The 27854-nt window shown below is 47.0% G+C and overlaps 1 protein-coding gene across 1 annotated transcript; it reads right to left on the reverse strand.

The window, feature by feature from the left end:
* Window positions 1–1836: 1836 nt before the first annotated feature.
* On the reverse strand, window positions 1837–27854 carry UBALD1 (UBA like domain containing 1). The gene is made up of 3 exons (XM_056806106.1): window positions 26994–27854; window positions 11533–11595; window positions 1837–6847 (listed from the first exon to the last, which is right to left on the reverse strand). Exons 1-3 carry the CDS (start codon window positions 27111–27113, stop codon window positions 6518–6520), a joined length of 513 nt encoding a protein of 170 aa, XP_056662084.1. The 5' UTR covers window positions 27114–27854; the 3' UTR covers window positions 1837–6517.

Consider the following 27854-nt stretch of genomic DNA (forward strand, 5'->3'; position numbering starts at 1 on the left):
GTTCCTATTGCCTAGCAGGATCCCTGGCATTTCAGGGGGTGGGGAGGAGAACGGACCTGGGTTTTCACTGTTCTCCAATGAGGAAATTCTCTGATCAAGGCAGAAAAGCCCCTGCTTAGACATTTATCAACTTAGAAAATGATGGAGAGATGGGGCCATTGGGTAGCCCAAAGGATAGAGCCAGGGCTGGAGATGGGAGGTCCTGGGTTCAAATCTAACCTCAGACACCTCCTGTGTGACCCTGGGAAAGTAACTTGACCCCAATGGCTTAGCCCTTACCACTCTTCTACCTTGGAACATTGACTTCGTATAGATTCTAAGACAGAGGAAAGGACTTTTAAAAAGATGACCGAGGTAGCTACCATCTGGGTCAGAGCTGGAGTGGCTGAGAGCTGGGCACTTGGATCCTCGGGTATGCAGACTGTCACTGTGGGAAAATGACTGTCTCAGTTCTCCCAACCCCCACCCAAGATCCAGGCTTCTAAGACTCAGCACGATGGGTGCTTCTCATATTCTTATTTGTGGACCGATCCAAGGCCCAGTTGAAAACCCACCCGCTCCGTGGAATCTTAGCAAGTTGTTTTATAACTGGAAATTGTTTTTCTTTCTTCTGACTTTACATGGATCCCCCTTTAGGCCTCCCTCACATGCACTGTTTATGATAGTGTATATTTGTATAAAGAAGGTGGCCTCCCCAGCCAGGAAGACCCAAGTTCCATTCTGGTCCTAGATGCTCATTGCCTGTGTGACCCTGGGCAAGTCACTTAACTCTAATTGCCTTAATCACTGGAGCAGGAAAGGGAAAACTATTCCTGTATCTTTGCCGAGACCACCCTGCGAGCTGAATGGGCCATGAAGTCATGAAGAGTCAAACACAGCTAAATGACTGAACATTTTTGTGTTACTGCGCCCTTGCTGTAAGACCAAAAGTCCTCCAAGAGGAAGGTTGTTGTTTAGTTTGGTCCAACTCTTTGGGATCTCACTTGGAGTTTTCTAGGCAAGGATGCTGGAGTGGCTTGCCACTTCCTTCTGCAGCTCGTTTTACAAATGAGGAAACGGAGGCAGTTCCGTGACTTTCCTGGGATCACACATCTGGTGTCTGAGGGCAGATGAGTGTTCCTGACTCTAGGCCTGGTGCTTCATCCACTAGCTGAGGGTAAGAACTACATTTGAAAATCCCTTAGCTTCTGTCTTAATAGCAGTTCCAAGACAGAAGAGTGGTAAGGGCTAGGCAATGGAGGTTAAGTGACTTGGCCAGCGTCACACAGCTGGGACGTGCCAGATTTGAAAACAAGTCCTCCTGATTCCAGGCCTGGTTCTCTATCCACTGAGCCACTAGCTGTCCTAGGACTATGCCCTAGTGTCTTCTGTTATCTCCTTCAGGCACCTCTCAATCACTGGGGAATGAATGAATGAATGAATGATGGGTGTTTTGGTAAATGCAACTAGCGGTACTTCAGAGTTGCTAGAGTTCACTTCAAGCAAACAATGAAACCGTAAAGCCTCAGGCATGTCCGGCAAGATGTTCATTTTTCTCATCCCGGCCTCTGATCATCTCTTCCCTGTTATGCTCAGACACCTTTTCTCCCTCAAGACTTGGGTCAAGTGTCAGACTAAGCAAAGCTGTCTGCTAGGCTTTCCGATCAAGGGAGGGGGACCGAAAGGCTGGGATTCCCAAGGCTTCTCCACAGTCCGGCTCAGGACAAACAGCCAGATCTGGAACAGCTAATGTACCCTGGATTAGGCTTTGGCTGTCCAAGTACCCACGAGGCAAGTGATTAAAGAAAGATGCCGGGAGCAGAAGAGAGTAAAAAAACCAAACACATGCTAAGAGGATCTGCATACTATGAATTTATTCTTATTCAGAAAGGGAACTGACTTGGCAATCGCTGTATGTACAACGGATCTGTGTTCATTTATGTAATCAACAGCGAAGCGGGTTCTGATACACCATTTACCTGAGGGAGGCGAGGGTCCTGAGTGTGACCATCAGGAGGGGCAGGGAAGGAGGTGGAGCTGGTCCCCCGAGTCCTGTTCATTCACACGGCAGAGATTCTGTCTATCATCTCATCTCTACCAACGAGCGGGGAGCGAGAAGTCTCGCAGAGAGAGGTCTTCTATCATGACATGAGCAATAGGGAAATAGGTATCATTGGAAAGGATGGGTTTGTAACCGAGATCACACTATTCACCACCTGGGGAGTGGGAGGAAGGGAGAAAATCTGAATTCTAAAATGTCAAAAAACAAGTGTCAAAAGTGGTTTCTACCTAGAACTGAAAAAAAGTCTCATAAACAAGAACTTAGTGGCAAGTTCAATAGGGGAGTCCTTTCTTGGGGACTCTGCAGTGAGCTGAGTGGGAAGGGTTGGCTGAAGGAAGATGGCAGCTAAGGGGGGGAAGGGTTGGCTGAAGGAAGATGGCGGCCAAAATGCCAACCAGCCAAATGACCCAGATGTGACCAAATTAGGAAGGCTTTACGTTTATGAAGCACTTTCATGTTATCTCATTATCCTAGCAATTGGCAGAATAGATGATCATTAATTTATGGATTAGGAAACAGACTTAGCTCAAGGTGTGCTATGTGGAGAGCTGGATCTGGAGGCTAGACAACTCCAGTCCTGAGTTCAATTATGACCTCAGACACTTGGCTAGCTGTGACCCTGGGCAAGTCACAAAATCTGCTTCACCCAGTTTCCCAATCTATAAAATGGGGATAATAATAGCACCTACCTCCCAGGCTTATTGTAAGAATGAGGTAATACTTGTAAAGAACTTTGTAAATCTTAAAAGTGTTATATAAATGGGGCAGTTAGGTGGCTCAGTGGATAAACCAGGCCTAGAGATAGGAGGTACTGGGTTCAAATTTGGCCTCACACTTCCTAGCTGTGTAACTCTGGGTAAGTCCCTCAATCCCAATTTCCTAGCCCTTACCACTTTTCTGCCTTAGAATAAACTTAATATTAATTCCAAGAGAAAAAAATAAGGCTTTTAAAAGTGTTATATGAATGAGAACTATTATTATTACAATAAATGATAGAATTGGGTCAAGAACCCAAGGCCTCCTGACTTGAAGTCCAGGGTTCTTGCTGATATACTATACCGTCAATCAGAATTATGGGTAGCAACTAGTGATCTTCTTCAAACAAACCAAATAGGCCAGAAAAGAATGGGTCACAGTCAAGCTAGAACCTCTAAAAATCAGTCCCATAGAGACTTCCAGCAGAAAAAGGTAACTTAAGAGACCAATTCTACCTGGCAAAGCCTCCTCTAGATTGTTAAAATCAGAGGAAGATAATTTCATGTATGAGGCTGAGACTTCAAAAATGCCCAAAGCAAACAATATATCCAGGAGGAAAAGAAAATGACTTTCTAAGGCCTTGCAAGGCAGGCAGTAAGTAAGGAGCTCAGGGTAGCAAGTTTGGGAAGGTCATATAAGAACTGTCCACTGCAACAGAACTTTGAAATATAATGGCATTCTGTTGACACATTGATTAGTTTTTCTTTTTTAAATTCCATTACAAGGGATATCTCTCTAGAGAAGTGGAGAAGGGATCTGTTAAGAAATAAAGGGTGGTTTAGTGCATTGAGAGTCAGGCCTATAGACAGGAGGTCCTAGGTTCAAATTTGGCCTCAGATATGAACTACCTGTGTCACCCCAGGCAAGTTCACTTAACCCCCATTGCCCAGACCTTACCACTCTTCTCCCTTGAAACCAATACATAGTATTGATTTGAAGACAGAAGGGTCAAAAAACAAAATGACACAAAAAAACAAAAGCAATAAACGGGGGGGAAATGTTAAAAGTAACTTGTAGAATAAAAAAAAATTTTAAAGTAGAACTCTATCTTTGGTTTTCTCAATATTTCTCCTTTTCCCTCTCCCAGGCCACTATCCCTTATAACCTTTTTGAGAGGAAGAAAATAAAAATTCATCAAAACTGATCAACATAGCTAAAAAAATGACATTTTCTATGCGGTGTTCTACATCCATGTATCTCTCACCTCTGCAAGAGTGAAGTATTTTCTCCTTTCTCCGCTTTGGGTCCAAGCTTGTTCTTCATAATTTTGAAACATTCACTTCCAATTATTTTGTGATGGTCATCCTTTCCATTTATATATCCCACACTCAGAAAAGAGGACAGGGGATCAGATTCCAAAGAGGCCGAAAACCCCAAAGCTTTGGCAAACTCCAGCTACTTCAATTTGAAAATCTAATGGCTGAACCTAGGAACGCAAATGCGTTCCAATTCCATCACTTAGTTGTTTGTACATTTGAATGAAGAGAAGGGTTAGTTTTAATACACACTTGACTTTATAATATTATAGGAACTCTCCTTGCCCTCTGAGGGAGTTGACCAGGAATCGAATGGTCATGTCTTCCTTTCAACTGGGTCAGAAGATGCTTAGTCATTAAACTGAGCTTGTTGAACCAAGTAATCCAACTTTCCCATTCATCCAGATTCTGCAGCATGGAAGGTCTTGGAATGCCAAATCTTTGGCTGTCTTGGAATGTTGGATTTTTACTTCAGGGATCTGTAAATATATTTCTTTAACCAATGCAGATCCTGACTCAGTGCTTCTCAAAACAGTCTTCCTGAGCTTTGCAGCCCCCACTCCCATGCATGACACAGTTGATCAATTCTGGTGGTGAGCTTCCAGTTGGGGACTATGACCCTAAGCAGCCACTGTTTTGTTTTGGGATTTTTTTAGTCCTATATAGTCTATAATTTGGATCTCTCAGTTTTCATGTCTTTTGATTTCAGTTCTATGTCTGTACCACTCTATCTTGTCTACATTTCTTGGCCCATACCCTTGTCTCTCAGGGTCTAAGACCTAATGTAAAAATGCAATAGCACAGATGAACTAGTTTGTAAACACAAATGCTAGCTGCAGTTATTATTAATCTGGGCATGATTTCTGGAGTATCTGGCTTCCCTCACCAAGGCTAAAGCTTAGAGCCACACTTCATCTCCCACCCCTTTCCCCAAGGTTTCCTGGGCTCCTTCCTTTCTCCAAACTCCATGGGCAGCGTGTGAGTTTCCACCAGGGTCTGTCTGGCCTTTGCACAGAGCTGGACCATGGTTTTGGCCTTGATTATCTTTACTCTTAGGCAGTAAGTACACAGATACTTGGGGCTCTATCCTTAGGCAAATCAGGATTCAAACAGTCAGGCTCCAACCCCAGGGATGAAAAGCCCAGACTTCTGTGTTTGGAAAGAGGCCAGTGGGGAGAAGACCAGCAAAATGAGGTAGGGTTGACATTTTCTGACCAGGGGTGATGGAGTAAATAAGCGGGGCTCAGGGAACAAAGGAGTTACTTCCAATAATAAGATGAAAATCAATATTGCTGGAGAATAAGGGGTGAGGGGAGGTAATCTTTTCATTCCTTAGAGAATGAAGGGAAAATTATAGCTTAAAAAAAAACATAACAAAGAAACACTCCAAATGCTTCTGAATAGTCTAACAAACCTCAAAAGGCTTTACATTTCCTCTGCTCAGATACTAGACTCAAAGGCTGGGAACTGGAATGGGCCTCAAGCATCCACCTAGTCCTATCCCTTCATCTTACTGCTGAGGTCCCTCAGAGATGGGATTTGAACACAGATCTTTTTGACTCCAGATTCTGGGCTCTTTCCCTCTGCCAGCCTCTCAGCTTTCCTCCCTCCTTTCCAGCCTGCTCCCACACACAGTGACATGCAAGGGTTGTCAGAAAACAATGCAAAACCACAGAGTCTGGTGGGTTTGGAATTTCTTCTTCTTGTTTGTTAAAATGGGGCAAGGAGACGGGGACCCTATCCCCCTGGGCTCTGGGGAAGGCATGCAGGTGACCCCTGGGGAAGAGAGAGGGGGACAGGGGACTGGGGTGGGGAAGATGAGAGTCCTGGAGTTTCCCACAGTCCTCTTCTCTGCAAGTGAGGCAGTGCTGGATAGGAGAGCAGAAGACAGGCGGTGGGGAAGTGGGGAGGGGAGCCTTTGGGAATCAGTTATTCACATGCAAAATCCAGCTGCCCTGAAAACCTACATAACTGTTTTGAATAGAGACATACATATAAATACATCTTTTATGCACACACACAAAGCCAGGGCCTTGCGTGTTCTTCTGTATGCATGCCAGTGTGAGTATGAGTGTGTGTGTGCATGTGTGTGTGCGGGTACATGTTACCTGAAATCAGAAGCTGACTTTGTAGTGATTCTCCAGGGTAGTATCTCTGAGGAGGTGAGGGGAGGGCAGGCAGGTCCGGGGCATGGTTTGGTCTCTAATGGGAGCCCAAACAGCTTCAAATTATATCTGTGCAAAGGAGATTGTGCATACACCGAATGTGCGCATGCGTGCGTGGTTGTGTGCGTGCGTGCTTGCGTCAGACAGTCCCTGCCTGCTCCCGAGTCCTGCCTCTCCCCCTCCAGGTCTCTGGGGGAAGGGTGAAAGAAATGAACATGGGGGTGCGGAGGAGAAGCATGAGGGGGCCCAGAGGAGACGTCCTCTCCCCTGCCCCTGGCCCCACGGGCCCTCGGCCTCCCTTATCTCTCTGCCTCCATGGTCGCGCTGGCCTTCTGTTCTGAGGTGGCCCGCTGGGAGGCGGGGGGCGGCCAGTCCGAGGGCTGGGAGGAGGGGGCAGGAGTCCATGAGTAGTGCTGCGGCTGCTGGGGCTGCGGCGGCGGGCCGGGAGGCGGCGAGGCGGCGGGGAAGCTGCCGAAGTGGGGGGGGTGCGGAAGGGGAGGGGGCGAGGTGGCCGAGGAAGCCATGGGGCTGCTGCTGTGGAAGCTCTCGGAGGCCTTGAGGCGGGAGAGCATGGTGAGGGCGTCGGGGAAGTTGGGGGGTGTGGCAGGGGTGTTGGCGGGAGTGCACATCTGTGGAGAGAGAAGAGAGATGGCGAGATTAGGGCCGGCCCCTCTCTGCAGCCCCAGGGCCTATGAGATGCCTTCCCCTCCCCCCATCTTCACAAGGCCCGCCCACTGACCCAGGCCCTCTCCAGAGGTTGGCCTGTGCTCACCGGAAGAAGAATCCTGGAGAATTTTTAACTAACCCCTCTTAGAATCAATACCGGGTATTGGTTTCGAGGCAGATGAGTGGTAAAGGTTAGGCAATGGGGGTTAAGTCACTTGCTCAGAATCACACAGTTAGAAAGTGTCTGAGGCCAAACTTGAATTTAGGCCCTCCTGTCTCTAGGCCAGATTCTCACTCCAGGGTCACTCAGGTGCCCCCCACCCCCCTAGATCTTAGAATAGAATTGTGAGAACTTGGAGCTGTAAAAGACCTTAGAAAATCATACAGCCCAACCTTCCCATTTAATCCAACAGGAGCTGGGCCAGACACAGAAGCAGCTCCCCGAAGTCCCAGGGCCACAGTCAGCTTCTTGTTGCTCTCAACCACTCAAAGGATTTCCCCAAGGGCTTCCTGGGATTCCCAACACAGTCTAACTCCTCAACAGCCTCTAGAGCCAGGCTTCAATCTGGGGGACCCATAGCTACTGAAAGGGCAAGATATAAAAAAAGCCTAGATCTTTGGGGTTCTTCCTGACACTACAGTGTGTGCCCCAGCTTTAAACCTACCTCTTCCTGCTTATCTCCCATCATTTTCCTTCACACACTCTACATTCTGGACAAACTGGCCCAACTGTTACGTGAACTCGACATGACATCTGCCATCTCCCATCTCCTTGGCTTGGCACAAGCCTAGAATGCATTCCTCCCCATCTCATTCTTTCAGATTTTGTTTTAAACCCTTACCACCTTCAGTCTTAGAATTAATACTGTGTAATGGTTCCAAGGCAGAGGGGCAGTAAGGGCTAAGCGACTTGGCCCGGGGCACATGGCTGGGAAGTGTCTAAGGCCAGGTTTGAATCCAGGATCTCCCATCGCTAGGCCTGTTTCTCAATCCACCCAGCTGACTCAGATTTTTGTTTTGTTATTATGTTCCTTCAAAGTTTAGCTTCGGTGGCATGTTCTTGAAGCCTTCCCTGATTCCCAATCTCACCTCTACACCCACCCACCCACCCACCCCCTCTGGTAAGGTTCTTTCTCCCTTCTCAAATATTCCTAGAGAAGCTTATCTGGATATACTGATGAAGGAGGTGTTAAAAAAAAGTGATAAAACCTTTACCTTCTGTCTCAGAATTGACACAGTATCACTTCAAAGGCAAAAGAGCAATAAGGGTTATTATATGACTTGCCCAGAGTCACACAGTTAGGAAGCATCTGAGGCCAGCTTTGAAGACAGGAACCTCCCCCCACCCCATCAATCTCAGGTCTGGCTCTCTATACACTGAGCCACACAACTGCCCCCAGGAGGTGGACTTAATTTCCTTAAATTCAACAATTCGGTTTATTAAGTGCCCCTATTATGTACCAGGCACTGGATGATCAAAGACAAAAATGAAAACAAAACTTAGTTTAAGGCCTGACTCCCCTCTCTACTGATGCACACTCTAATTCTCACCAAAATCAGAACCATGACTTGTCAGGAGCTTGGGGGGGGGGGGGGGGGGCCTTGCCTAACAACAGTTGGGGTCTCAGGATGCCACCATGACAGTCTACTTCCACCAAGCCTGTGTTTGGTCCCTGCCCACCTGTCCCCCAACCATCCAACTGGATGCTTTGATGGCTTGCAAAGCCCAGAGGACTAGTGATTGGCCTTAAAGATCATGAGGCCAAAAAGCACCAGGAGACCTGCTGGAATCAAGCTCCATAGGTGTGGGAAAGACCCAAAAAGAACTTCTTCCATCCCCCTTCAGCCTTCCCTCCTCCGGATGGTATACTCTGGTCAGGAAGAGTGCATCTGAATGGGGTGTGGGGGATGCTTTGTAAAGAGGGGAAGGCTCTGGCAGCAAGGCAGGAGGGGAGGAAGGAGAGTCCTAAATTATGAGAATGAAGCTAGAATCCAGAATACTCCACAAGGAGGAATACACCTATGAAGGGTGAAGGCCTTGAGGATTTTCTCACTTTTTTTTTAAACCCTTACCTTCAGTCTTAGAATCAGTACCACATATTGGTTCCAAAGCAGAAGAGCAGAACGGGCTAGGCCATGAGTTAAGTGACTTGTCCAGAGTCACATAGTAGGAAGTAGCTGAAGCCACATTTGAGCCCAAGACCTCCCATCTCCAGGCCTAGTTCTCTATCCACTGAGCCACAAGGCTGCTGCCCCCAGGATTTTCTCACTTGGCCCACTAACGACTGGTGACACATTGAGAAGCTAGACCTCTGCGAAAAATGCAGACAGGCCTTTGCAGGGACTCCCTCCCCCTCTTTAGAGTGCAGGGCCCTGGGGGTTCAGGAGCCTCACCCAGCTAAGTAGGTCTGCCCTGCTTTCTCCCACTGTCTATCAGAGATGTCTGCTCTGAAGGTCAAGCTGTGCTAAGAAAAGGAAACAAAAGGTCAGGGATTTGCTGCCCCGGCCTTGTCTGGAAACAGAAACCTTTCTACCTCCTCGCTTCTCCTCCCACCCACTCCCCATCTAGCATCCTCCCTTCTGGGAAGAAAAAACGCCAGAGGGAGGTCTGAGTTCTAACTTTGGCTCTGACAAAACTCCCCGTGTCTCAATTCTCAATTTCTTCTGCCCTCGTTAGCTGCTCTGGGAAGCTCGCTGACTGACCAACACCATCCTCTCAGAGGTCTCCCCAGGCTAAAATGTTGTTACCTCTGGAATGGATGATTGCTAAAGGTTCTAAAATGACCCCACAAATTCCAACTCCCTTTTAGTGGAGGCCCAGCATAGCACAGACCACCCCTCTCCTCACCCTGGCTTAGAGGAATGTGCCTACTTTCTGGGGTTCCGCTCAGAACTACACATTCCAGCACCTGCTGGCACTCTAGATCAAGGGTTCTTAATTTGATTAGAGATTGGCAAAAACAAAGATGCATTTTTTTTCTCTAACCAAGTTCACAGACACCCTGAAACCTCTCCACGGACCCCTTAGGCCCCAAGTTAAAAACCTCAGCTACAGGCAGGAAGAAAATCTGTCTATCCCATACTCCAGGAACCCAAAATCACAGTCCCTCTGCCTAGGTCACCTTTGGGCCACCTCCCACTAGGGTTAAACATCCTCCCTTCAGCACTGGCCTGTGGCTGGAAGCCTGCAGGTTCTTTCCCTACCAGCCTCTATGCCAGGTGTTCTTAACTTTCTTTTCTCCATGGACTTCCCTTTGGCAGACTGGTGAAACCTATGGACCCTTCTCAGAATAATGCCTTTAAATGCATAAGATAAATGGGAGAAAATGGGAAACTGGGGACAGCTAAGCAGCACCGGGGATAAAGAGCCATCTCTTCATCTCATCTCTTAGAGATGGGAGGGGTCCTCGGTTCAAATGTGGCTTCAGACACTTCCTGGCTGTGTGAGCCTGTGCAAGTCACTTAACCCCCACTGCCTAGCCCTTACTGCTCTTCTGCCTTGTAATCCATACTTACTGTCTAGTCTAAGACATAAGCTAAGGGTTTAAAAAGAAAAAAAAGAAAATGGGGAATTTCAGGGAAAGATGATTAGTGGAAATAAGGATATAATTTTTGCCCCATCCACATTCATGGACTTGTATCTTGGGATCAGCAGCCCTGTTCGGAGGCATATCTGCTGGAGGAACTAGAAGTGCAGATCCCCACTATGGATTCTCCCCAGCACCCTCCAGGCCACCTGAGGTTTGCCAGGCCAAGGCCAGGGGCTCAGAGACAGCTGCAGGCAGCACAGATCAGCAGCTAAGCTCATCTTCAGCTCTATCTCCTCCTCCTCTTCTTCTTCTTCCTCCCTTCCTCCCTTGCTCTCTTTCTTCTTATCTCTTCCTCCTTCCTCCCTCCATTTCTCTCCCTCCCTCTATGTAAACTTGTATAACCTTGGGCAAATGACTTAAATTTCTGAGCCTCAGTTTCCTTATCTGTAAAATAAGGGGGACAGAACCAGATGAGCTCTAAACTCTCTGGTCTTGAAAGCTTTGATTTATTTATTGTTGTTCAATCATATCCTCCTCTTTGGTGTTTTCTCAGAAAAGATATCGAAGTGGTTGGCCATTTCCTTCTCCAGCTCATTTTACAGATGAAGAAATTGAGGTATACATGTGACTTGTCTTTGATCTGTTAAAGATGTCCTATCAATGAGGGGCAGCCCTCACTCTCTGTGAAAGGGCACAGGTTCCCTTGCTTCCCCAGCTCCCCTTGGGCTTAGAATGAACTATGTTGCTCTCCCTTCTACCCCTTTCCCCCCAATCTCTCTTACTTTGTCAACAGCACCAACCTATACTGTTTGTTTTTTTTTAAACTCTTACCTTCTATCTTAGAATCAACACTAAGTATCAGTTCCAAGGCAGAAGGGAAGTAAGGGCTAGGCCATAGGGGTTAAGTGACTCACCCAGGGTCACACAACTAGGAAGTATCTGAGGCTATATTTGAACCCGTCTCCAGGTTTGGCTTTTTAACCACTGGGCTATTTGGCTACCCCTCCCATACTGGACTTTGACCTCTAACAGAAGAAAAACAACTTTCCAAATAGAAGACTTGAGGGACATCCCTCCCAAAGAACTTGATGAGAAAAAAAAAATGGAAAGAGACTTACCATCTGATGATGGTGGTGACTGTAAGGGATATTGGTCTCTTGGAAAAAAGCACTGAGGGCTATCTGTGGAAGGAAGAAAAACATTACTCCTCAGACGTTAACCCTCCAACACCCAAGGAGCACTATCTTGCCCTCTCTCCACCCACTCATCATCCATCGGCACCTTCTCACCTATCCAGCCAAGCAGTCAACAAATCTTTACTACCCACCACGAATGCCCAACCTTGTAAGAAGCACTTTACAAGCGTAAGAGTACTCTAAGGTGTAAGAATGTGAGACAGTTCCTATCCTCAAGTATTTAAAATCTGAACAGAGAGAAATTAATGCACAAGAAACATTTACAAGTGATATTCATGTCACTCTTGATGCTGGTCCTGAAATAGGGAGTATCTGAGTTCAAACTTGGCCTCCCTCACTAAGTGTGATACAGGGCAAGTGACTTAATCTCCATCTGCTTTAGTTTCTTCAACTGTAAAATGGGGATTATGACAGTATCTAACCTCCAAGATTGTTTTGGGGATCGAATGAGAAAATATTTGTAAAAAGTGCTTGGCATAGTGCCTGGCACATAGTAGGTGCTAAATAAATGCTTCTTTCTTTCCTTCCTCAACTATAAATGGAATTAATAAAATTTGGACCACCTATATCATCTCCCAGGTTGTGAAGAATCAATGCATCAGTAAGCATTTAAAAATATATAATTTTATTTTTAAAATGTTTTTCCATGGTTACCTGATTTATGTTCTCTCTCTCCCCTTTTCCCTCCCGAATCCCGGAGCTGACAAGCAATTCCACCGGGTTATACATGTATTATCATTCAAATTCTATTTCCTATTATTCATTTTTGTAAAAGTCTTTTAAAAACCCCAAATCACATACCCATATAAAAAAGTGATAAATCATATGTTTTCTTCTACATTTCTACTCCCACAGTTCTTCCTCTGAATATGAATTGCATTCTTTCTCATAAGTCCTTCAGGATTGTCATGTATCATTGTATTGCTGCTAGTAACAAAGCCTATTACATCTGGTCATCCCACAATGTTTCTGTTATCAGTGAGAATTTTTAAAGTACCTACTATGTGCTCAGGTCAGCTAAAAGGTGGTGTAAAGCAGAACTGGAGTTGGGAAGATCTGAAGTTCAAATCTAGCCTCAGAGACTTATTAGCTATGTGACTAAGCAAGTCACTGAACCCTTATTTGCCACAATTCCTCATCTGTAAAATGGGAACATACTGGAGAAGGAAATGGCACACCATTCCACTATCTTTACCAAGAAAACCCACGGATAATGTGCATGGGGTCACAGAGAGTCCAACAAGACTGAAGGACTGAACAACAACAACACACTGAACACTGTACTGTCCCTGGAGATACAAAGGTCAAAGTGAAATAATCCCTGCCCTCAAGAAGGTATCTAGGGGCAGCTGGGTGGCTCAGTGGATTGAGAGCCAGGCTCAGAGATAGGAAGACCTGGGTTCAAAACTGGCCTCAGACACTTCTAGCTCTTGCCTCTCTTTTGCCTTGGAACCAATACACACTACAGACTCTAATATGGAAGATTAGGTTGGGGGGGAAAAAAAAGAAACATGAGAAGAACAAATTTAGAGACATCTCCATCCAAAATATTCATACGGGCTCTTTGTAGCCAATCTGTGGTAGCGTGTTCCGGGTTCATACAAATCTGATCAGCCACAGCTGGTCACATTGACCCCAACATCATGCTGTCATTTTGGTCCTCTTCCAGGACAAGGAACAAGCACTACCCAATTCGCGTGTTGTCCATCTGCCTGTAACGGGAACAGATCTGCTGCTACTATTATGATTATCTATTAAATGACCACTATGTGTCTATCCTTAAGCAAGACATCTAAGAGGATCCTGCCAAACACCCAGGATCCACCCGAGCAAGAGAGACAGGAATGGAAAGGACACCAACACGGCAGCCTCAATGAGGGCTGCTATAGCAGACTATCAGAGGGCATCCATGGGAGGCAGCTAGGTGGTGGTGTTTAGAGCACTGGGCAAGGGGGCAAAAAGGCTTGAGTTTAAATTTGGCCTCAGACTTCCTAGCTGTGTGATCCTTAGTTTCTTCATCAGTAATAGCATCTACCTTCCAGGCAAATTATGAGGATTATGAAGAGTGAATAAAACTTTCTTTGTCTATCAATCAGTAACTTTTAAGTTAATCAATCAAAAACTTAAGTATCCCTACATAGTACCTTACTAGTCACTAAGTATTAGAGTTCACAAGTCACTTGCTAGAGTAGGTGACAACTTCAGAGGCCTCTGCCCCACCCCTGGGCAGTGCTAGGCAAATTGAAAGATTGCAATTGGTTCCCGTAAAGTGGGGAAGGGACAGGAAGTGATGTGGGAAAAGGACTATAAAAAGTTCCGAACTTCCTGTCCAAGGGACTTCTCCTTTGAACTTCTTCTTTGGAGTTCGTTGCTAGTCTCTTGGCATCAGTGAGCTGGACTGAAGGAGGAGACTCTTTCCCTGGATCCTGCATCGGCTTGCTGGGTTGAGTAGCTGGCCTTCCTTTCCTGGCTTTTGGAGAGATTGGTTCCAGAGATTCCTGCCTTGATGTTGGAGGAGGCTGTATTGGTGGAACCTTGGCTGAAGATACCACTGGGACTTCTGGCTAAGGATTACTGGGGAAATCCATGTAGAGACAGAGTCCTGCTGGGGCTGAGCCTGGCTTTTCAAAAGGGCTGGTAGGCTTATTGGAATTGGTCTCTTTATCTACATTTTTCCACTTTCACTCTTTCCACATCTTTGAAAACAAAGCTACTAAAAGTCATTTTGACTTAAGCTGTAATATTTTTAAATCAGGACCACAATATTACTTTAGAACTTTCATATTAGCATAAAAACCTAAATTTTAAATTCTTATAGGACTAAATGAGATATTTGTAAAGTATTTTGCCAACCTTAAAGTGCTATAGAAATGTTTGCTATTACAGTTGTCCCTCACTATATTGAGGTTCACTAATCACAGCTTCACTGTATCTCAGGTTTTTTTTTTTTTTAATATATATATATCTTAATTCTGTAAGGTGGAATTACACTTATTGAGGCACACCATTGGCTGATGGAATGAAAGGCAACCAACCACAGCACTGTGATCTGTATCCTGGATGCTGATTGGCTCAGTGACTATTGGTTAATAAGAGTGTGGAAAAGGTTTATAAGAGAGTGGTAAGGACTAGACAAAGGGGGTTAAGTGAATTACCCAAGGTCACAAAGCTAGGAAGTGTCTGAGGCCAGATTTGAACCTAGGACCCCTCAGCTCTAGGCTTAGTTCTCCATTCACTAAGCCACCCAGCTGTCCCCAACTCCAAGAATTTTCACTGACTGTCTACCATGCTCAGAATTTTCTCCCTCTTCATCTCTGTCTTCTGACTTACCCCAGATTCCTTCAAGTCTCAGATAAAAATCTCACCTTCTAAAAGAAGCCTTTCACAAGTCCTCTTTAATGCCAGTGTCCTCCCCCCCAATGAATATCTCCAATTTATCATATTTTAATATATTTTTTGCCTTTCTCAGGATCACCAGACTTAACAAAATGGCTGGTGTACTGTAGGCTCTCAATAAATAAATGCTCATTGATTAACTATCTCAAATCTTCCCCCATTACTTCCATCTATTGGTGCTCTAGGTCCTCTAGGTTCCATTCTCTAGGACCATGAAGAACAATATAACATAAAAGGAGAACAGTGTAACAAATGCTTAATAATGTCCCAAATCTTAGCAAGAAATCTTACTCATAAAGTTAACCTTGAAGAGTATGTGGCAGAAATATCTGTTCATTTCTTTGAACTCAAAACTCCAATCCAGGCTGCTCTAAGCCACTGATGGTGAACCTTTTAGAGAACAAATGACCAAACTACACCCTCATGCCACATGTGAGCCCCCCACTTTACCCCAGACAGGGGAGGAAGCTCTCCCATTGGGCTGCTAGGGAAAGGTACAGGGCATGTGGGAAATGGGGTGGAGAGGGGGAAGGGAGCAGCCCCCAATGGCACATGTTCCATAGATTCACCAACATGGCTCTAAGCTGAAAAGACTGGTCAGAGGAAAATCAAACACTTATTTTTGTTTACTGGAGTTTATTATACAGGTATCCATCCCTTCCACCTCTCAGGAGTGCCTCCTCAATCTGGAAAATCCTTGCACAATTTTTTGGCGCTCTCTTCATATGGGAGAAGTCTTAATTTTTTCTTTTTCTTTTATGTGGTATTTACAATACTTTTTCAAAATTTGGGTTAATTAGTTGGTCATAGGCTATATGTAGGTCAATATTAAATAAAAATTCAATATGAGAAAGTTTTAAAATACAAAATAAGTATAAAAAATTTTAATGAAATAAGTTTGAGGACAATAATAATAAACATTTTACATGTATAACAACTTGAGATGCAAGGATCAATGTTAGATCACTGAGATGTCATGTGAGATTGTTGAAAACATACTTGTCAACCCCAAATTGGTGGCTGGAACAGCAGTTTTTACTACAAATGTAAAAGAAAAAATTGTGTAGCTGTTCATTTGTAATTGAATGGTAAAATACATTGCACAGGTATTATACACAACAGTGCAGACATTTTATGCATAAATGAACTATTAATTTTTAAAGATATTGTTACATTTTTAGTCATTCCTAGACTAGAAAGTCATCTGTTTACTTTTACACTGTTTTTGCAAACTTTTAACTTATTTAACTTAAAAAAAGCAGTTGTATATATTTTATGATATTAAAAGATAAAATATGTTGATAATATACAATACTATACAATACATATATTTTATAAATTTCCTAGTTTCTAAACTTTTTCTGTCTTATCTACATGTCTTCACGTGCTATCTATAGCTTCCACAAAACTCCCCCAAAATCCCATTTAATTTCTTATGCGGATCTATAATACAGTGAAATCTTGATGGGGAAAGTTATAATGTGGAAGAGATATGTGTACTTGTATATATATATAAAAAAAAAATCACACTCACTTTTATGAACATAATTACTAAATTGTGTGGCAGCTGGGTAGTCAAATGCCAGGCCCACAGTTGGGAGGATCTGGGTTCAAATGTGAGCTCAGACACTTACTAGCTCTGTGACTCGGCAAAAGTCACTGAACCCCAATTGCCTAGACTTTGCTGGTCTTCTGTCTTAGAAGTGATATAATGGCAGAAGATAAGAGAGGCAGAAGGAAGGAGGACAGAAAGGAGGGAAGAAAGGAAGGAAGGAAGAATGGGAGGGAGGAAGGAAGGAAAGAAGGAAGGATGGAAGGGAGGGAGGGAGAGGGGAAAAGAAGGAAGGAAGGAAGGAAGGAAGGAAGGAAGGAAGGAAGGAAGGAAGGAAGGAAGGAAGGAAGGAAGGAAGGAAGGATGGGAGGGAGGGAGGGAGGGAGGGAGGGAGGGAGGGAGGGAGGAAGGAAGGAAGGAAGGAAGGAAGGAAGGAAGGAAGGAAGGAAGGAAGGAAGGAAGGAAGGAAGGAAGGAAGGAAGGAAGGAAGGAAGGAAGGAAGGAAGGAAGGGAGGAAGGGAGGAAGGAAGGAAGGAAGGAAGGAAGGAAGGAAGGAAGGAAGGAAGGAAGGAAGGAAGGAAGGAAGGAAGGAAGGAAGGGAGGGAGGGAGGGAGGGAGGAAGGGAGGAAGGGAGGGAGGGAGGGAGAGGGGAAAAGAAGGAAGGAAGGAAGGATGGGAGGGAGGGAGGAAAAAAGGAAGGGAGGGAAGAAAGAAAAATGGAAGGGAGGGAGGAAGGAGGAAGGAAGGAGAGAAGGAAGAATGGAAGGGAGGGAGAGAGAGAGGAAAGAAGGAAGGAAAGAAAAAAGGAAGGAATGACAGGAGGGAGGGAGGGAGGGAGGAAGGGAGGGAGGGAGGGAGGGAGGGAGGGAGGGAGGGAGGGAGGGAGGGAGGAGTTAAATTGTATGGTCCAGGCCAAGAAGTTGTCTAGTGTACAGAGCAGCTGAAGATCAGTGTGGGGAGTCATCAAGTAAGGGGAAAGCACACAACAATTTTCTCCTTACCTCAGGATGTAGATGAGAGGTTAAGTTGGATTAAATGAAACTAAATGTGATCACTAAGGTCTCTTCTAGCTCTAATGATCCATAGGAGTATGACCTCATTTCAGCAGCTCACTGAACAGCCTCAGTCCCCTGGCTCCCAGCAAATAAAACTCACCAAGATGCTTTCACTTAAAAGAATGAAACTTCAATGGTGGAAAATCAAGCCGAGTGCTGAGTTGGTGAAGGAGTTATGCTGAAGACATAAGGAAGTAGGTAGGGACAGGGAAGGAGAGAATGTCCCCAGCCAGTCTCAGATTCAACCACACGGGCAATCTTTCCCTACCTATATCTAGGTAAGGGCAACCTCACAGAAAGGCCTTGGTAAAGAGCTTTACCTTCTTTATTATTCTGGCAAGGACACCAGAGCCCTTCTTTAAAAGTGAGCATTTGTAACAGCACTTGAGGTTTTCTAGGCTGCTGACATTTGTCATACCTGTTCACCCTCATAATGATCCCGTGCGAGGGAGGTTCTATCATTCTCTTATCTTACAGATGAGGAAACTGAGGCCAAACAGATTAAGTGCCTGGGTTAGGGCCGCAGAGTTGGTAAAGCTGAGAGAAGATGTGAACAAAAGCTCTCCCTGATTCCCAGTCTACACCAGCTAGGCTGCCTGCCTGACAGTTTTTGTCCAGGGTGAGAGGAACCAGGCTGGAGACTCCATTGTGGTTTGAGACTTTGCTAGGGAGGGATGAAGAAAGGTGCAGGTGCCCCCCCTTCCTGTTCCTGGCGTGGAAGGAATACGCTGCTTCTATTTTCCAGCCTGTCTCCCAGCATCCTGAGAGAACGGTCTCTGCCCAAGACTCGGGAGCCCCTCAGAGGATTGCAGCAAAGAAGCATCAGTCCTTCTCTCTCTTGTCTAAAGCTAACCTCCAAAGGAAGGGGTAGGGATGGGGGTGGGAGAGTAGTTAAGAAGCCAGCTGGAATGGCTAAAGGCCACAACCAATAAGGAGGGTCTCCTGGGGTTTCTTTGACATTTGTTATTTTCTGGCTTTGAACCATTTTCTGGGGCCGTCGCGGGAAGCTGCTGGGGCCAGATTCTAGACCCAAGAAACTGATGAAAATAAGGAAAGTCTGTCGGCTGTTGCGAAAGGACTGCAATATGGAACGGGAAACTGTGTGAAGGGTCTGGCTCTTGGCCCCACCAAATCCCCAAGCTCAGCAAAACCCCCAAGAACAGGAGCCAAGAGGTCCCGACTCCTCCTTCCCTCACCCCCAGGGGTTGTTTCCATCTCCTTTTGGGGAGTGCTTCCTGGTGCCAGGGAGTGGCGATGCCCGATGCCTATTTGCTTTCTGCCATGCTCTACCCTCCCCCACATGCCTCCTCCACAACAAAATGCTAAGTGGTATGCCGTTTTTTTAATTAAAGTGAATTAAAATTAATTATTCTGAGGATTTCACAATGCTTTCCCTGAGAAAATTGGAGATGCCTCGGAGTGTCCCTGAACCAGAGTGGCGGAAATCACCAGCCTCTAGAACCTCCTAAAGGCTCTCTCCTGTTCCTTCTTTGCCCTAAAATATCACCCCCACCCTCTTTCTCCCACCAAGCCTCTTCGGCCTTAGGTCTAAGCCTCTGGGCCAGGCAGTGGAGGTCCTGAAATAGGCTCTTGAGGGACAAGTGATAACTGATGAGACTCCCTGGGAGTCTCCCACTGCGGCAGGATCAGCTCCACCTCCAGGGTGTCACCTCCCAGCAGCCCGGGAATCCCTGGGAGAGGGCACACCCCAACCCTCCACCCAGGGCCGCCTCTCCCACCGGGCAGGATGGGAGTGAGGAAGGCAGCCGGCCTTCTCTGCAGACCTGCCCTTCCCCTCCCCGATGGTCAGAGGACCAAGGAAGGCTTGCTCTCACCATAAGGCCCCAGTTAAAATGCACCTGCAGGGGGCAGCTCGGGGGATAGAGAGTCAGCCTAGAGAGCAGGAGCTTCTTAGCAGTGTGAACCTGGGCGAGTCACTTCACTCTCATCGTCTAGGAGCCAATACACAGTACTGATTCTAAGATGGAAGATAAAGGCTTTATTAAAATAAATAAAATGCACATGCTAGGGCAGCTAGAGCTCCAGGTCTGGAGCAGGGAGGATCTGGGTTCAAAGGTGGCCTCACCCATTTCCTAGCTGTGGGACTCCAATGGCCTACCTTTATCGCTCTTCTGTCTTAGAAGAGACACTAAGAAGGGAAGAACTATAAAAAATAAAACAAAGTCATAAAATAGATGTGTGAGGGTGCCCACTGATTACAGAATGGCCAAATCAACGAGGGTATTTACTAACATGATAATATCACGCAATAAACTATGAACAGAGTGTGGTATTATGGTACTGTGACAACAAATAACGAATTCAGACATGGGAAGACATATAAATTGATGTGTGAAGTAAACAAAACCAGGAGAACAAGGATGGCGACCATGTAAATGAAGAGAAAGAAGCTGTGATGACTGATCCTGAGTAAGGCTAGTGACTAATGGAGGTCTCGGAGAACAGATAATGAAACCCATCCTTCTCCTCTCAGGAGTGAGGCGGCTCCGGCATCCCTTCACAGGGGGTCACCAGCTCACCTGCTTTTACTTAACTCCTGTGACCAGGGCAGGCCCCGCGTGTGTCTGTGTCAGAAATCACCAACATGTAAAAACAAAATCCATCCCTTAAATTACTTTTCAAAACTAAAAGTAAATCAATAAAATGAAGGTATTAGGGGTGATCTATAGTTCTTTCTCTCTGTTCCATTAGCACACAAGTTCCCAAGGATAAGTGTGTCAGATTAACTAAGGCCATGAGAGAAATTTTAATGAGAAACACATGAAAACGGTATGCCTCCAGGGTGTTGGTGGCTAAGAACCTTTGAGTCTGAGGCAGCTGGATGGTCCAGTGGGTAGAGAGCCAGGCCTGGAGATGGGGGGAAAGAGGGTCCCTAGGTTCAAATCTGGCCTCAGAGACTTCCTAGCTGTATGACCCTGGACAAATCACTTAACCTCATTTGCCTGACCCTTACCCTTCTGTCTTTGTACTAAGAGAGGCTCTATAAAAGTTAACTATTATTATTATTACTATTACTATTATTATTATTATTATTACTGGAATGCCTGGTCCTAGGACCTTAGGATCAATGATTTTAAACTGGAAGGATCTTGGAAGTCATCTTATCCAAAGCTGCTATTTTACATTATTTATTTATATATTTTAAGCCCTCATCTTCCATCTTAGAATCAATACTACATATTGGTTCCAAGGCAGAAGAGTGGTAAGGGCTAGGCAATGGGGTTAAGTGACTTGCCCAGGATCACACAACTAGGAAGTGGCTGAGGCCAGATTTGAACCTCTCATCTCTAGACCTGACTCTCCATCCACTGAGCTACCCAGCTGCCCCCCAAAACTGCCATTTTTAAATGGAGGAAATCAAAATCTAGAGGAGTTCAGTGACTTGCCCACAAGTCACAAAGACAGGAATGGATGGAGTTTCAAAGCCCTAAGACAGTTATTTTCAGTCCACTTCACCAAAGGTGTATGGATAGCAAAATCCTGCGAGCCCCACGATCCTTTTCATTAAAGTTCCAGTTTGGTATGGCTCGGCAAGAGTTGGGATCCGAAACAGAGCCTGCACCCAGGGCTCCAGGCTTCCTTCCACCAGGTCATTCCACTTCGATACTTGCCTTTCCTGTCTCCTCGGTTCCTCTCGGAGGAGGCGGCAGAGGAAGGTCCCCAGGCTCACCGGCCTCGTTGGCTGTGAGTGACCAGGATGGCTGTTTGCAAGCCTGAGAATGACCCAAAGGCTCGGGGTCACGGCTTCGGGCGGGGACAGGACTGGAAGCCCAGGAAGGTCTCACCCCAAACATGCCTCCAGAACCAGCTGGGGGGCCCGGGGGAAGCGCTGCCCTCCTGTGGGGATCCAGGTAGGAACTGATCTTGAAAGCATTCTTGATGTATTCAAACACTGACGATCATAATCAATGTACTCATGGTACAAACACGGTTCTATTTCTCATGATGGATTACCGAAGCCTGGTAACAAAGTGTAACTCTGAGCTTAGGGCATGCCCACCACTCCCTAAGCCTACCGTCCCAAGGTCCATTGGGCCTCCGGAGGGGACCTAAATCATCTTAGCCCCCTCCTCTGGGATCTGCTGGCGGTGAACCGAGCCAAGGTTTGATTCTCTGCCTGTCACATGTTCACTGACTACCCCCCTTTCCCCATTCCTTGACTCTGCAATAAAAAACCGGGGGCAGGGGTGGCCGCTCTCTTTCCCACCATCAGAGGAGCGTGCACACGGAATCCCATGCTGTTGAACCTTGTGTCTCTGAGTCTTTCTTCCTCACATTCCCTCTCTTTTCTCTAAACACTTCACCCACTTTCCCTCAGTCTCCAGCTTCCCTTCTCAGGTGCTCAGCCACAAACATAGTATTTTGTGGCTGCAGGCGGCTACAATGTCCCTCCTGTTAGTTCTAAGGATGGGTGAATACGAGGGCGGCCCATCGACGCTGAAACTGTCACTTTCAAGTATTAAGCACCTACTCTGTGCCAGGCACTTTGCTAAGTGCTGAGGAGAGAAAAAGAGGCAAAAGACAGTCCCTGCCCTCAAGAAGCTTGCAATCTAATACAGGAGACAACACACAAATATATACAGAGCATGCATATAAATCAGAAAGGATGAAAAGAGCAAAGATGGGGCAGCAAGGTGGCTCAGTTAATATAGAGAGCCAAGCCTGGAGACAAGAGATCCTGGGTTCAAATCTGGCCTCAGAAATGCCCTGTGTGACCCTGGATAAGTCACTTGACCCTCGTTCTGAACCATTCTTTTGTCTTAGAATAGACACTTAGTATGGATCCTGAGACAGAAGGTAAGGGTTTAAAAAAAAGAGCAAAGGCACTAGTATGAAAAGGTTGGAGGCTTCCTTTAGAGGCCTGGATTGTAGTTGGGACTTAAAGGAAGTCATCAAGGTCAGTAATTGGAGTTAAAGAATTCTAGGTATGCATGAGGGATACTTGGAGAGATGAGTATCTCTTTTATGGAACAGCCAGGAGGCCAGTTTCACTGTTGGGGAGTGAGGTGTAAGAAGACCAGAAAGGTAGGAGGTGCTCCACAAGATGAATGAAGGGCTTTGAATGCCAAACAGAGCATTTTGCTCCTAGATGCAACAGGAAGCTACCAAAGTTTCTTAAATTGGGGAGGGGGAAGACACACGTGGGAAAGAGGGAATGAACATATTCCTTCAGCCAACACCATTGACCATTGTATAGTTCAGTGAAAAGACTAACATGGTAACCAGCTCGCTTTGGCAAACAAGATGTTGGGGTTCTTCCAGATCAAGGCTACCTCTCTATCAGCTGCTATCTGGAATAGAATCATTTACATTCTGCTAAACTTTACAAATCACAAAATAGTTTCACATGCTTTTCTGATCCTCCTAACTACCCCAGAAGTAGATGTGTAAGAACTGCCATCCCTTTTTTACAAATGAGGAAACTGAGGCTAGGACAGGTCCAGTGACTTCAGCCTCTAAGGGCTAGAATTTTGAAGTCCAAGACCAATGTGTGTTCCTCCCACTTCACCCTATATGGATGGAAGAATACTGGTGAACTTGAATCCAAGGAACAAATCATATCTTTTTTTTAAACCCTTACCTTCCATCTTGGAGTCAATACTGTGTATTGGTTCCAAGGCAGAAGAGTGGTAAGGGCTAGGCAATGGGGGTCAAGTGACTTGCCCAGGGTCACACAGCTGGGAAGTGTCTGAGGTCAGATTTGGACTCAGGACCTTCCCTGTCTGGGCCTGGCTCTCAATCCACTGAGCCACCCAGCTGCCCCCACAAACCATCTCTTTTAATGAGGTCTAATTTGGTGGTACTCAACAAAAGCTAAGATCAAGAATGTGGCCCAAAAAGCAAATGTCCAAGGATGCGGGTGAGTCTACATTTAGTCCAATCTCAATAATCAGTTGATATTTTAAAGCACTTTATAACTTACAGAATACTTTGCCCATATAGATATACATATATATGCACGTGCACACACATATATCAGATCATATATACATATATCATGTAATCCTCCTAACAGCCCTGTGAAGTAGATAGTAGAGGTATTCTGAGGGCTGATTTTTATACAGTAACTACGATTTCTGCAGAGGCTCATTAACGAACTCACCCCAAGGCCCAGCTCTGTGAGGGAGCAGATAAGGGGCTGAATCAAAGTTCTACCACCAGCGCTGTTCCTACACTTTCCTGGCCTCCATCTCCAAGCCCAATCCTCTTCAGAACGGTCTGAAGTGGGCCGGCAGAATTCTCCCTCAGCAAATAGATTTTCTGTTCTGGTCACCAGATTTTGCTCATTAAGACAGGAAGGGAGCCTTAGACAAGTCAGATTCTTTAACAATAAGGGCTGGAACAGAAAGGGTTGGGGGTCACTCTCTGCTGTTACTCAGGAAATTTAATTCACTGTACTTGTCTCTAAGTGGGTGGAGGGTGGGGTTGAACAGATGGTTAGCCGAGAAGGCTGAGATCTTTCTTCCTTCCCTTATCCATCTCTGCAGTTCGCCCCTTAGGAGGCTGAACAAGGCTGAGAAGCCCTCTTTCTGGGCTGAAAGGATTAATAAGCCTTCTGTGTGTGCAGCCCCAAACATAGCCCCTGGGAGAAAAGTATGGCATTTGCATATGGATGTACATTGGGGGAGGTGAGGGGTGGGGGTGGCTCCATTATTTGTGACTGGCCGGAGATCCTGCCAATCAGGATTAAAGGACTGGCTAGTATTTTGCTTCTCTGACAGGCAGCTCTCTAAGACACAGTGAGGGTTACCTCCGTTCTCCTGTCCTCTGCCTATGGAGGCAAAATTCCCCTTCTGGGTCCAACCCGCAGGTACATGGAAGCTGATGAAAGTTTCCCAGGATTTTTCTCACCATGAAGGCTTCTGTTTTCTAAGCAAGAACAGGATATCCAGCCTAGGGAGGTCCAGGGTGGTTCCAGCTCCCTTCTCATCATATAGGTAGCCCTGAAGGCTCACAAGGAACAGCACGGAGGCCTCAAAGCATGAACTATGGCGAAGAAGATGAACACAGCCATTCATTTAGGCCTAGCAGATTCACTTTCTCAGCATCTTTATCCTCGTTTTATAGACACACAAAGGCACCTGGCTAGTTTCTGAGTTGCTTCAGGGCTCTAGATCTCTTCAGGCCACTTTCTGGCCCAGAGATTTGTCCCGTAGGTTGTAATACAACACCCTATACCGAGCATCCGCTGTGTGGGGCGCTGTGCTCCTCAAGGAATAGCGTGTCCCACCCAAACATTAGGCTCATTTTCCATAAAACATCTTCAGAGGTCATCTTGGGCTCTCAAACCCACAAGGGCCCTGGAGTTTAAGAGTTAGAACCTAGGTGAAATTACAGGCCCAAATCCAACCCCAAAGTCAGGTAGTTCATCCCAATCCCTATCAGTCTCCGTTCAAGCATAATCCCCTTCACTGATCCAGGGCCCAGCCTCCTTAGCAGAGCCAACAACAATTGGCTCGGGAAGTGCCCCTTGGGAAAGGGCCAGGTTTCCGTTTGGCCATAAAGACAATGGCAGCCTTAACAAGAGAGACCCATCCAGGCTGGTTAGTTCTAGGCTCTGGTTCTGAGGAGCCTGAGGACCACAGGCAGGGCAAGATGTTCGTGCAGATACCAGACTACCGGCACCCACCAAGGCGGGCACAAAGGTACAGCCACAGAAATGCTGGTGCCACACCACACTGCACACAACAATCTACACGGGAGTGCAGGAGTCTGCACATGCCTTCACTGTATCTTCCTGCAACTGAATCCAGACACTGCGCTGTACTCTTGGTGTCCACCTAGAAGCGCACGGTGCTGTACCGTACAAACAGACACCAGGTGGCACTTCTGCGGGCCCAGCCTCCAGAGGAAACTCCCTAGCCTGGGGGTTTACCACTCGGTGAATGCCACTCCTAGTACTGATGGCCTCCAGACCCCACTAGATGTGGGAGAGCAAGGACCAGGGCAAGAGCATGAGGCTGCCTACTCCTTCCTCCTGGCGGTGAAAGGTGGGAGAAAGAAAAGGAATCTCAATTCAAGCCAGCTGGGGCTTCCTAGCCCTTCCGCACCCTCCTCCCCAGCGCCTAGGCCCCTGGGGCCCTCCCGACCCAAGCCTGCTCTGCCTCCTGCCTCCTGCCTCCTTCCTCCTTCCCCGGTGGCTCCGTTTCCGCACCCAGACCCAGGCTGGAAAAGCTGGAGGAGGAGGGTCACGCTCAACAGTGTCACACTCCCGGGAGAGCCGGTGTAACCCACTTGGCACCAGATTCTCATTTCCGCCGGCCCTGTCCATCCGCTGGCGTTGGCCCCTAGCCCTCTGGCTTGCCCTGACAGCGGCGCTGGAAGGGGTAGGGGGGCCCGTTAGTTTCTGGTGAACAAAAGAAGCGTGTTTGGTGGCCATGGTGTTGATGCTGCTGATGGTGGGCACCTCAAATCCCTTCGACTCCCGTGGAAGAAAAGACCTCAGCCTGGGAGTCCATCTCCCCTCGGGCAAGCACCTCCCCAACCCCGGCAAGCCCCATCTGCACGGCGAGGCCTTCCCTCCCTATGGACATGGCGGAGCCGCCGGCCGAGCGGGCCAGCCTAGACACCATTTCCTCGGGGAAGTGGCCGGGGGCGGGGTATGCGGAGGGGGAAGGGTCTTAGTCGTAGAATTCTCCCTCCCTGCCCGGAGACCCGAGGTTCTCTCTCTCACGATCACAGAACTAGAGCTGGAAGGAACCCTGGTATCCACCTAGTTCACCCCTCCCCCCAACACACAGCGTTTTACAGAGGAGGAAACTGAGGCCCAGGAAGCACCACACACATACGTCCGCAGATGAGGAAGCGGCATTCTCGGTGGGTGCCGTCGAGGAAGGCTTCTTGGACTGCTGCCTTTCCCCCGCTCGCCGCCCCCGGCTGTGCCATCCCCGCTTATCTGGTCTGACTCCGGGCTGTGCCATTGACGGGATATGCGAATAAACGGTGCACACGGAGGGGGAGGGAGGATTCGATAGCAGACAACCCCGTGCGTGATTCCCAGACAACGGGTACAAGGACCCCACAGACAGATAGACAGACAACGCGGTTACCATAATAAGCTACGGCGTGTGCGGTGCGGCATTGGGCTGCAAAACCCCGCGGCCCCGCCGCAGTAGTGAACCGCACCATTTTATAAATGCAGTCGGCGTCGGTGATGTGTATATGGATGTTTGGATGCAAAAATGTGCACGAGCCTATTGGAAAACGTGGCTGAGTTTGTTGGACGCAAAACATGGCAGTACACACACAGGCGCGCACACATACACGCCGGTCTCAGCTTGTGCAAGCATACCGCGCTCCAGAAAAAGCTGGGACACACACACACGCACACATATACACACACAAGCACGAGGACTCACCTCGAATTGCCAATGTGCCGCCTGAAGGAGCTGCTTCGCCTGGTCCGCGGCGCACCCCGCAGTCAGCACGAACTGATTGATCATGACCTGGTGCTTCAGCTCATCCATGTTCACCGACATGGTGCCAAGTCGGCTCCGCTCGCTCCCCTGCCAGACAACAGGAGGAATATCTGGGCGAAGGCTGGGCTCTCCCTGGCTCTCCTTTACAGATCCACCATTACAGCCGGCTCTTGCAAATACAAATATTTACTGTAGGGTACTGACTCACCGAGCCTTGCCTCTCTGATGGACAGAAACGGGGAGGAGACTGAGCAGGAATGCTGGGAGTTGTAGTCTTCTCGGGCGGCCCCCACCCCCACCCCCGCCTCCCGAAGCCCAAGTAAACACGGAACCCAGCCCCGCTCTGCTGCCCTGGGGTTGCGGTGCTTCAAGACCATCTCAAAGATTTGGGTCACCACCTAAATAAACAAATAAATGATATGCATCCGAAATGGCTGGACTTGGGCTTTCAGTTCAAGAATGGTTTTCTTCCCCTCTTCTTTCAGAATTGTGGGGGCTAGGCTTGGGTGACTGAGGGCCCCGGGAGAATTTTGCCTGATGAAAGTGAGCCCAAGAAAAACAAGACAAAATAAATGCTGAACACTAGAGACGTGATTATTGTGTGGTCCCCCTATACCCACTTCCATGGAGGGAGGTTTCTCTCTCCATCCCCCACTTCCATTGTCCCCCACTTTTTTAAAAATCCTTGCAGAATGTTTTGTGGGAAAAAAAAAATCCATTGTTTCTGAAAAGCCAAACTCTACTTCCTCTTCCCCCATTTCCCCTCCCACCATTGCAGAGGCTAGAGCCGGCTGCAATCCT

This window comes from Monodelphis domestica, chromosome 7, assembly GCF_027887165.1.
Source record: "Monodelphis domestica isolate mMonDom1 chromosome 7, mMonDom1.pri, whole genome shotgun sequence".
Lineage (NCBI taxonomy): Eukaryota > Metazoa > Chordata > Mammalia > Didelphimorphia > Didelphidae > Monodelphis > Monodelphis domestica.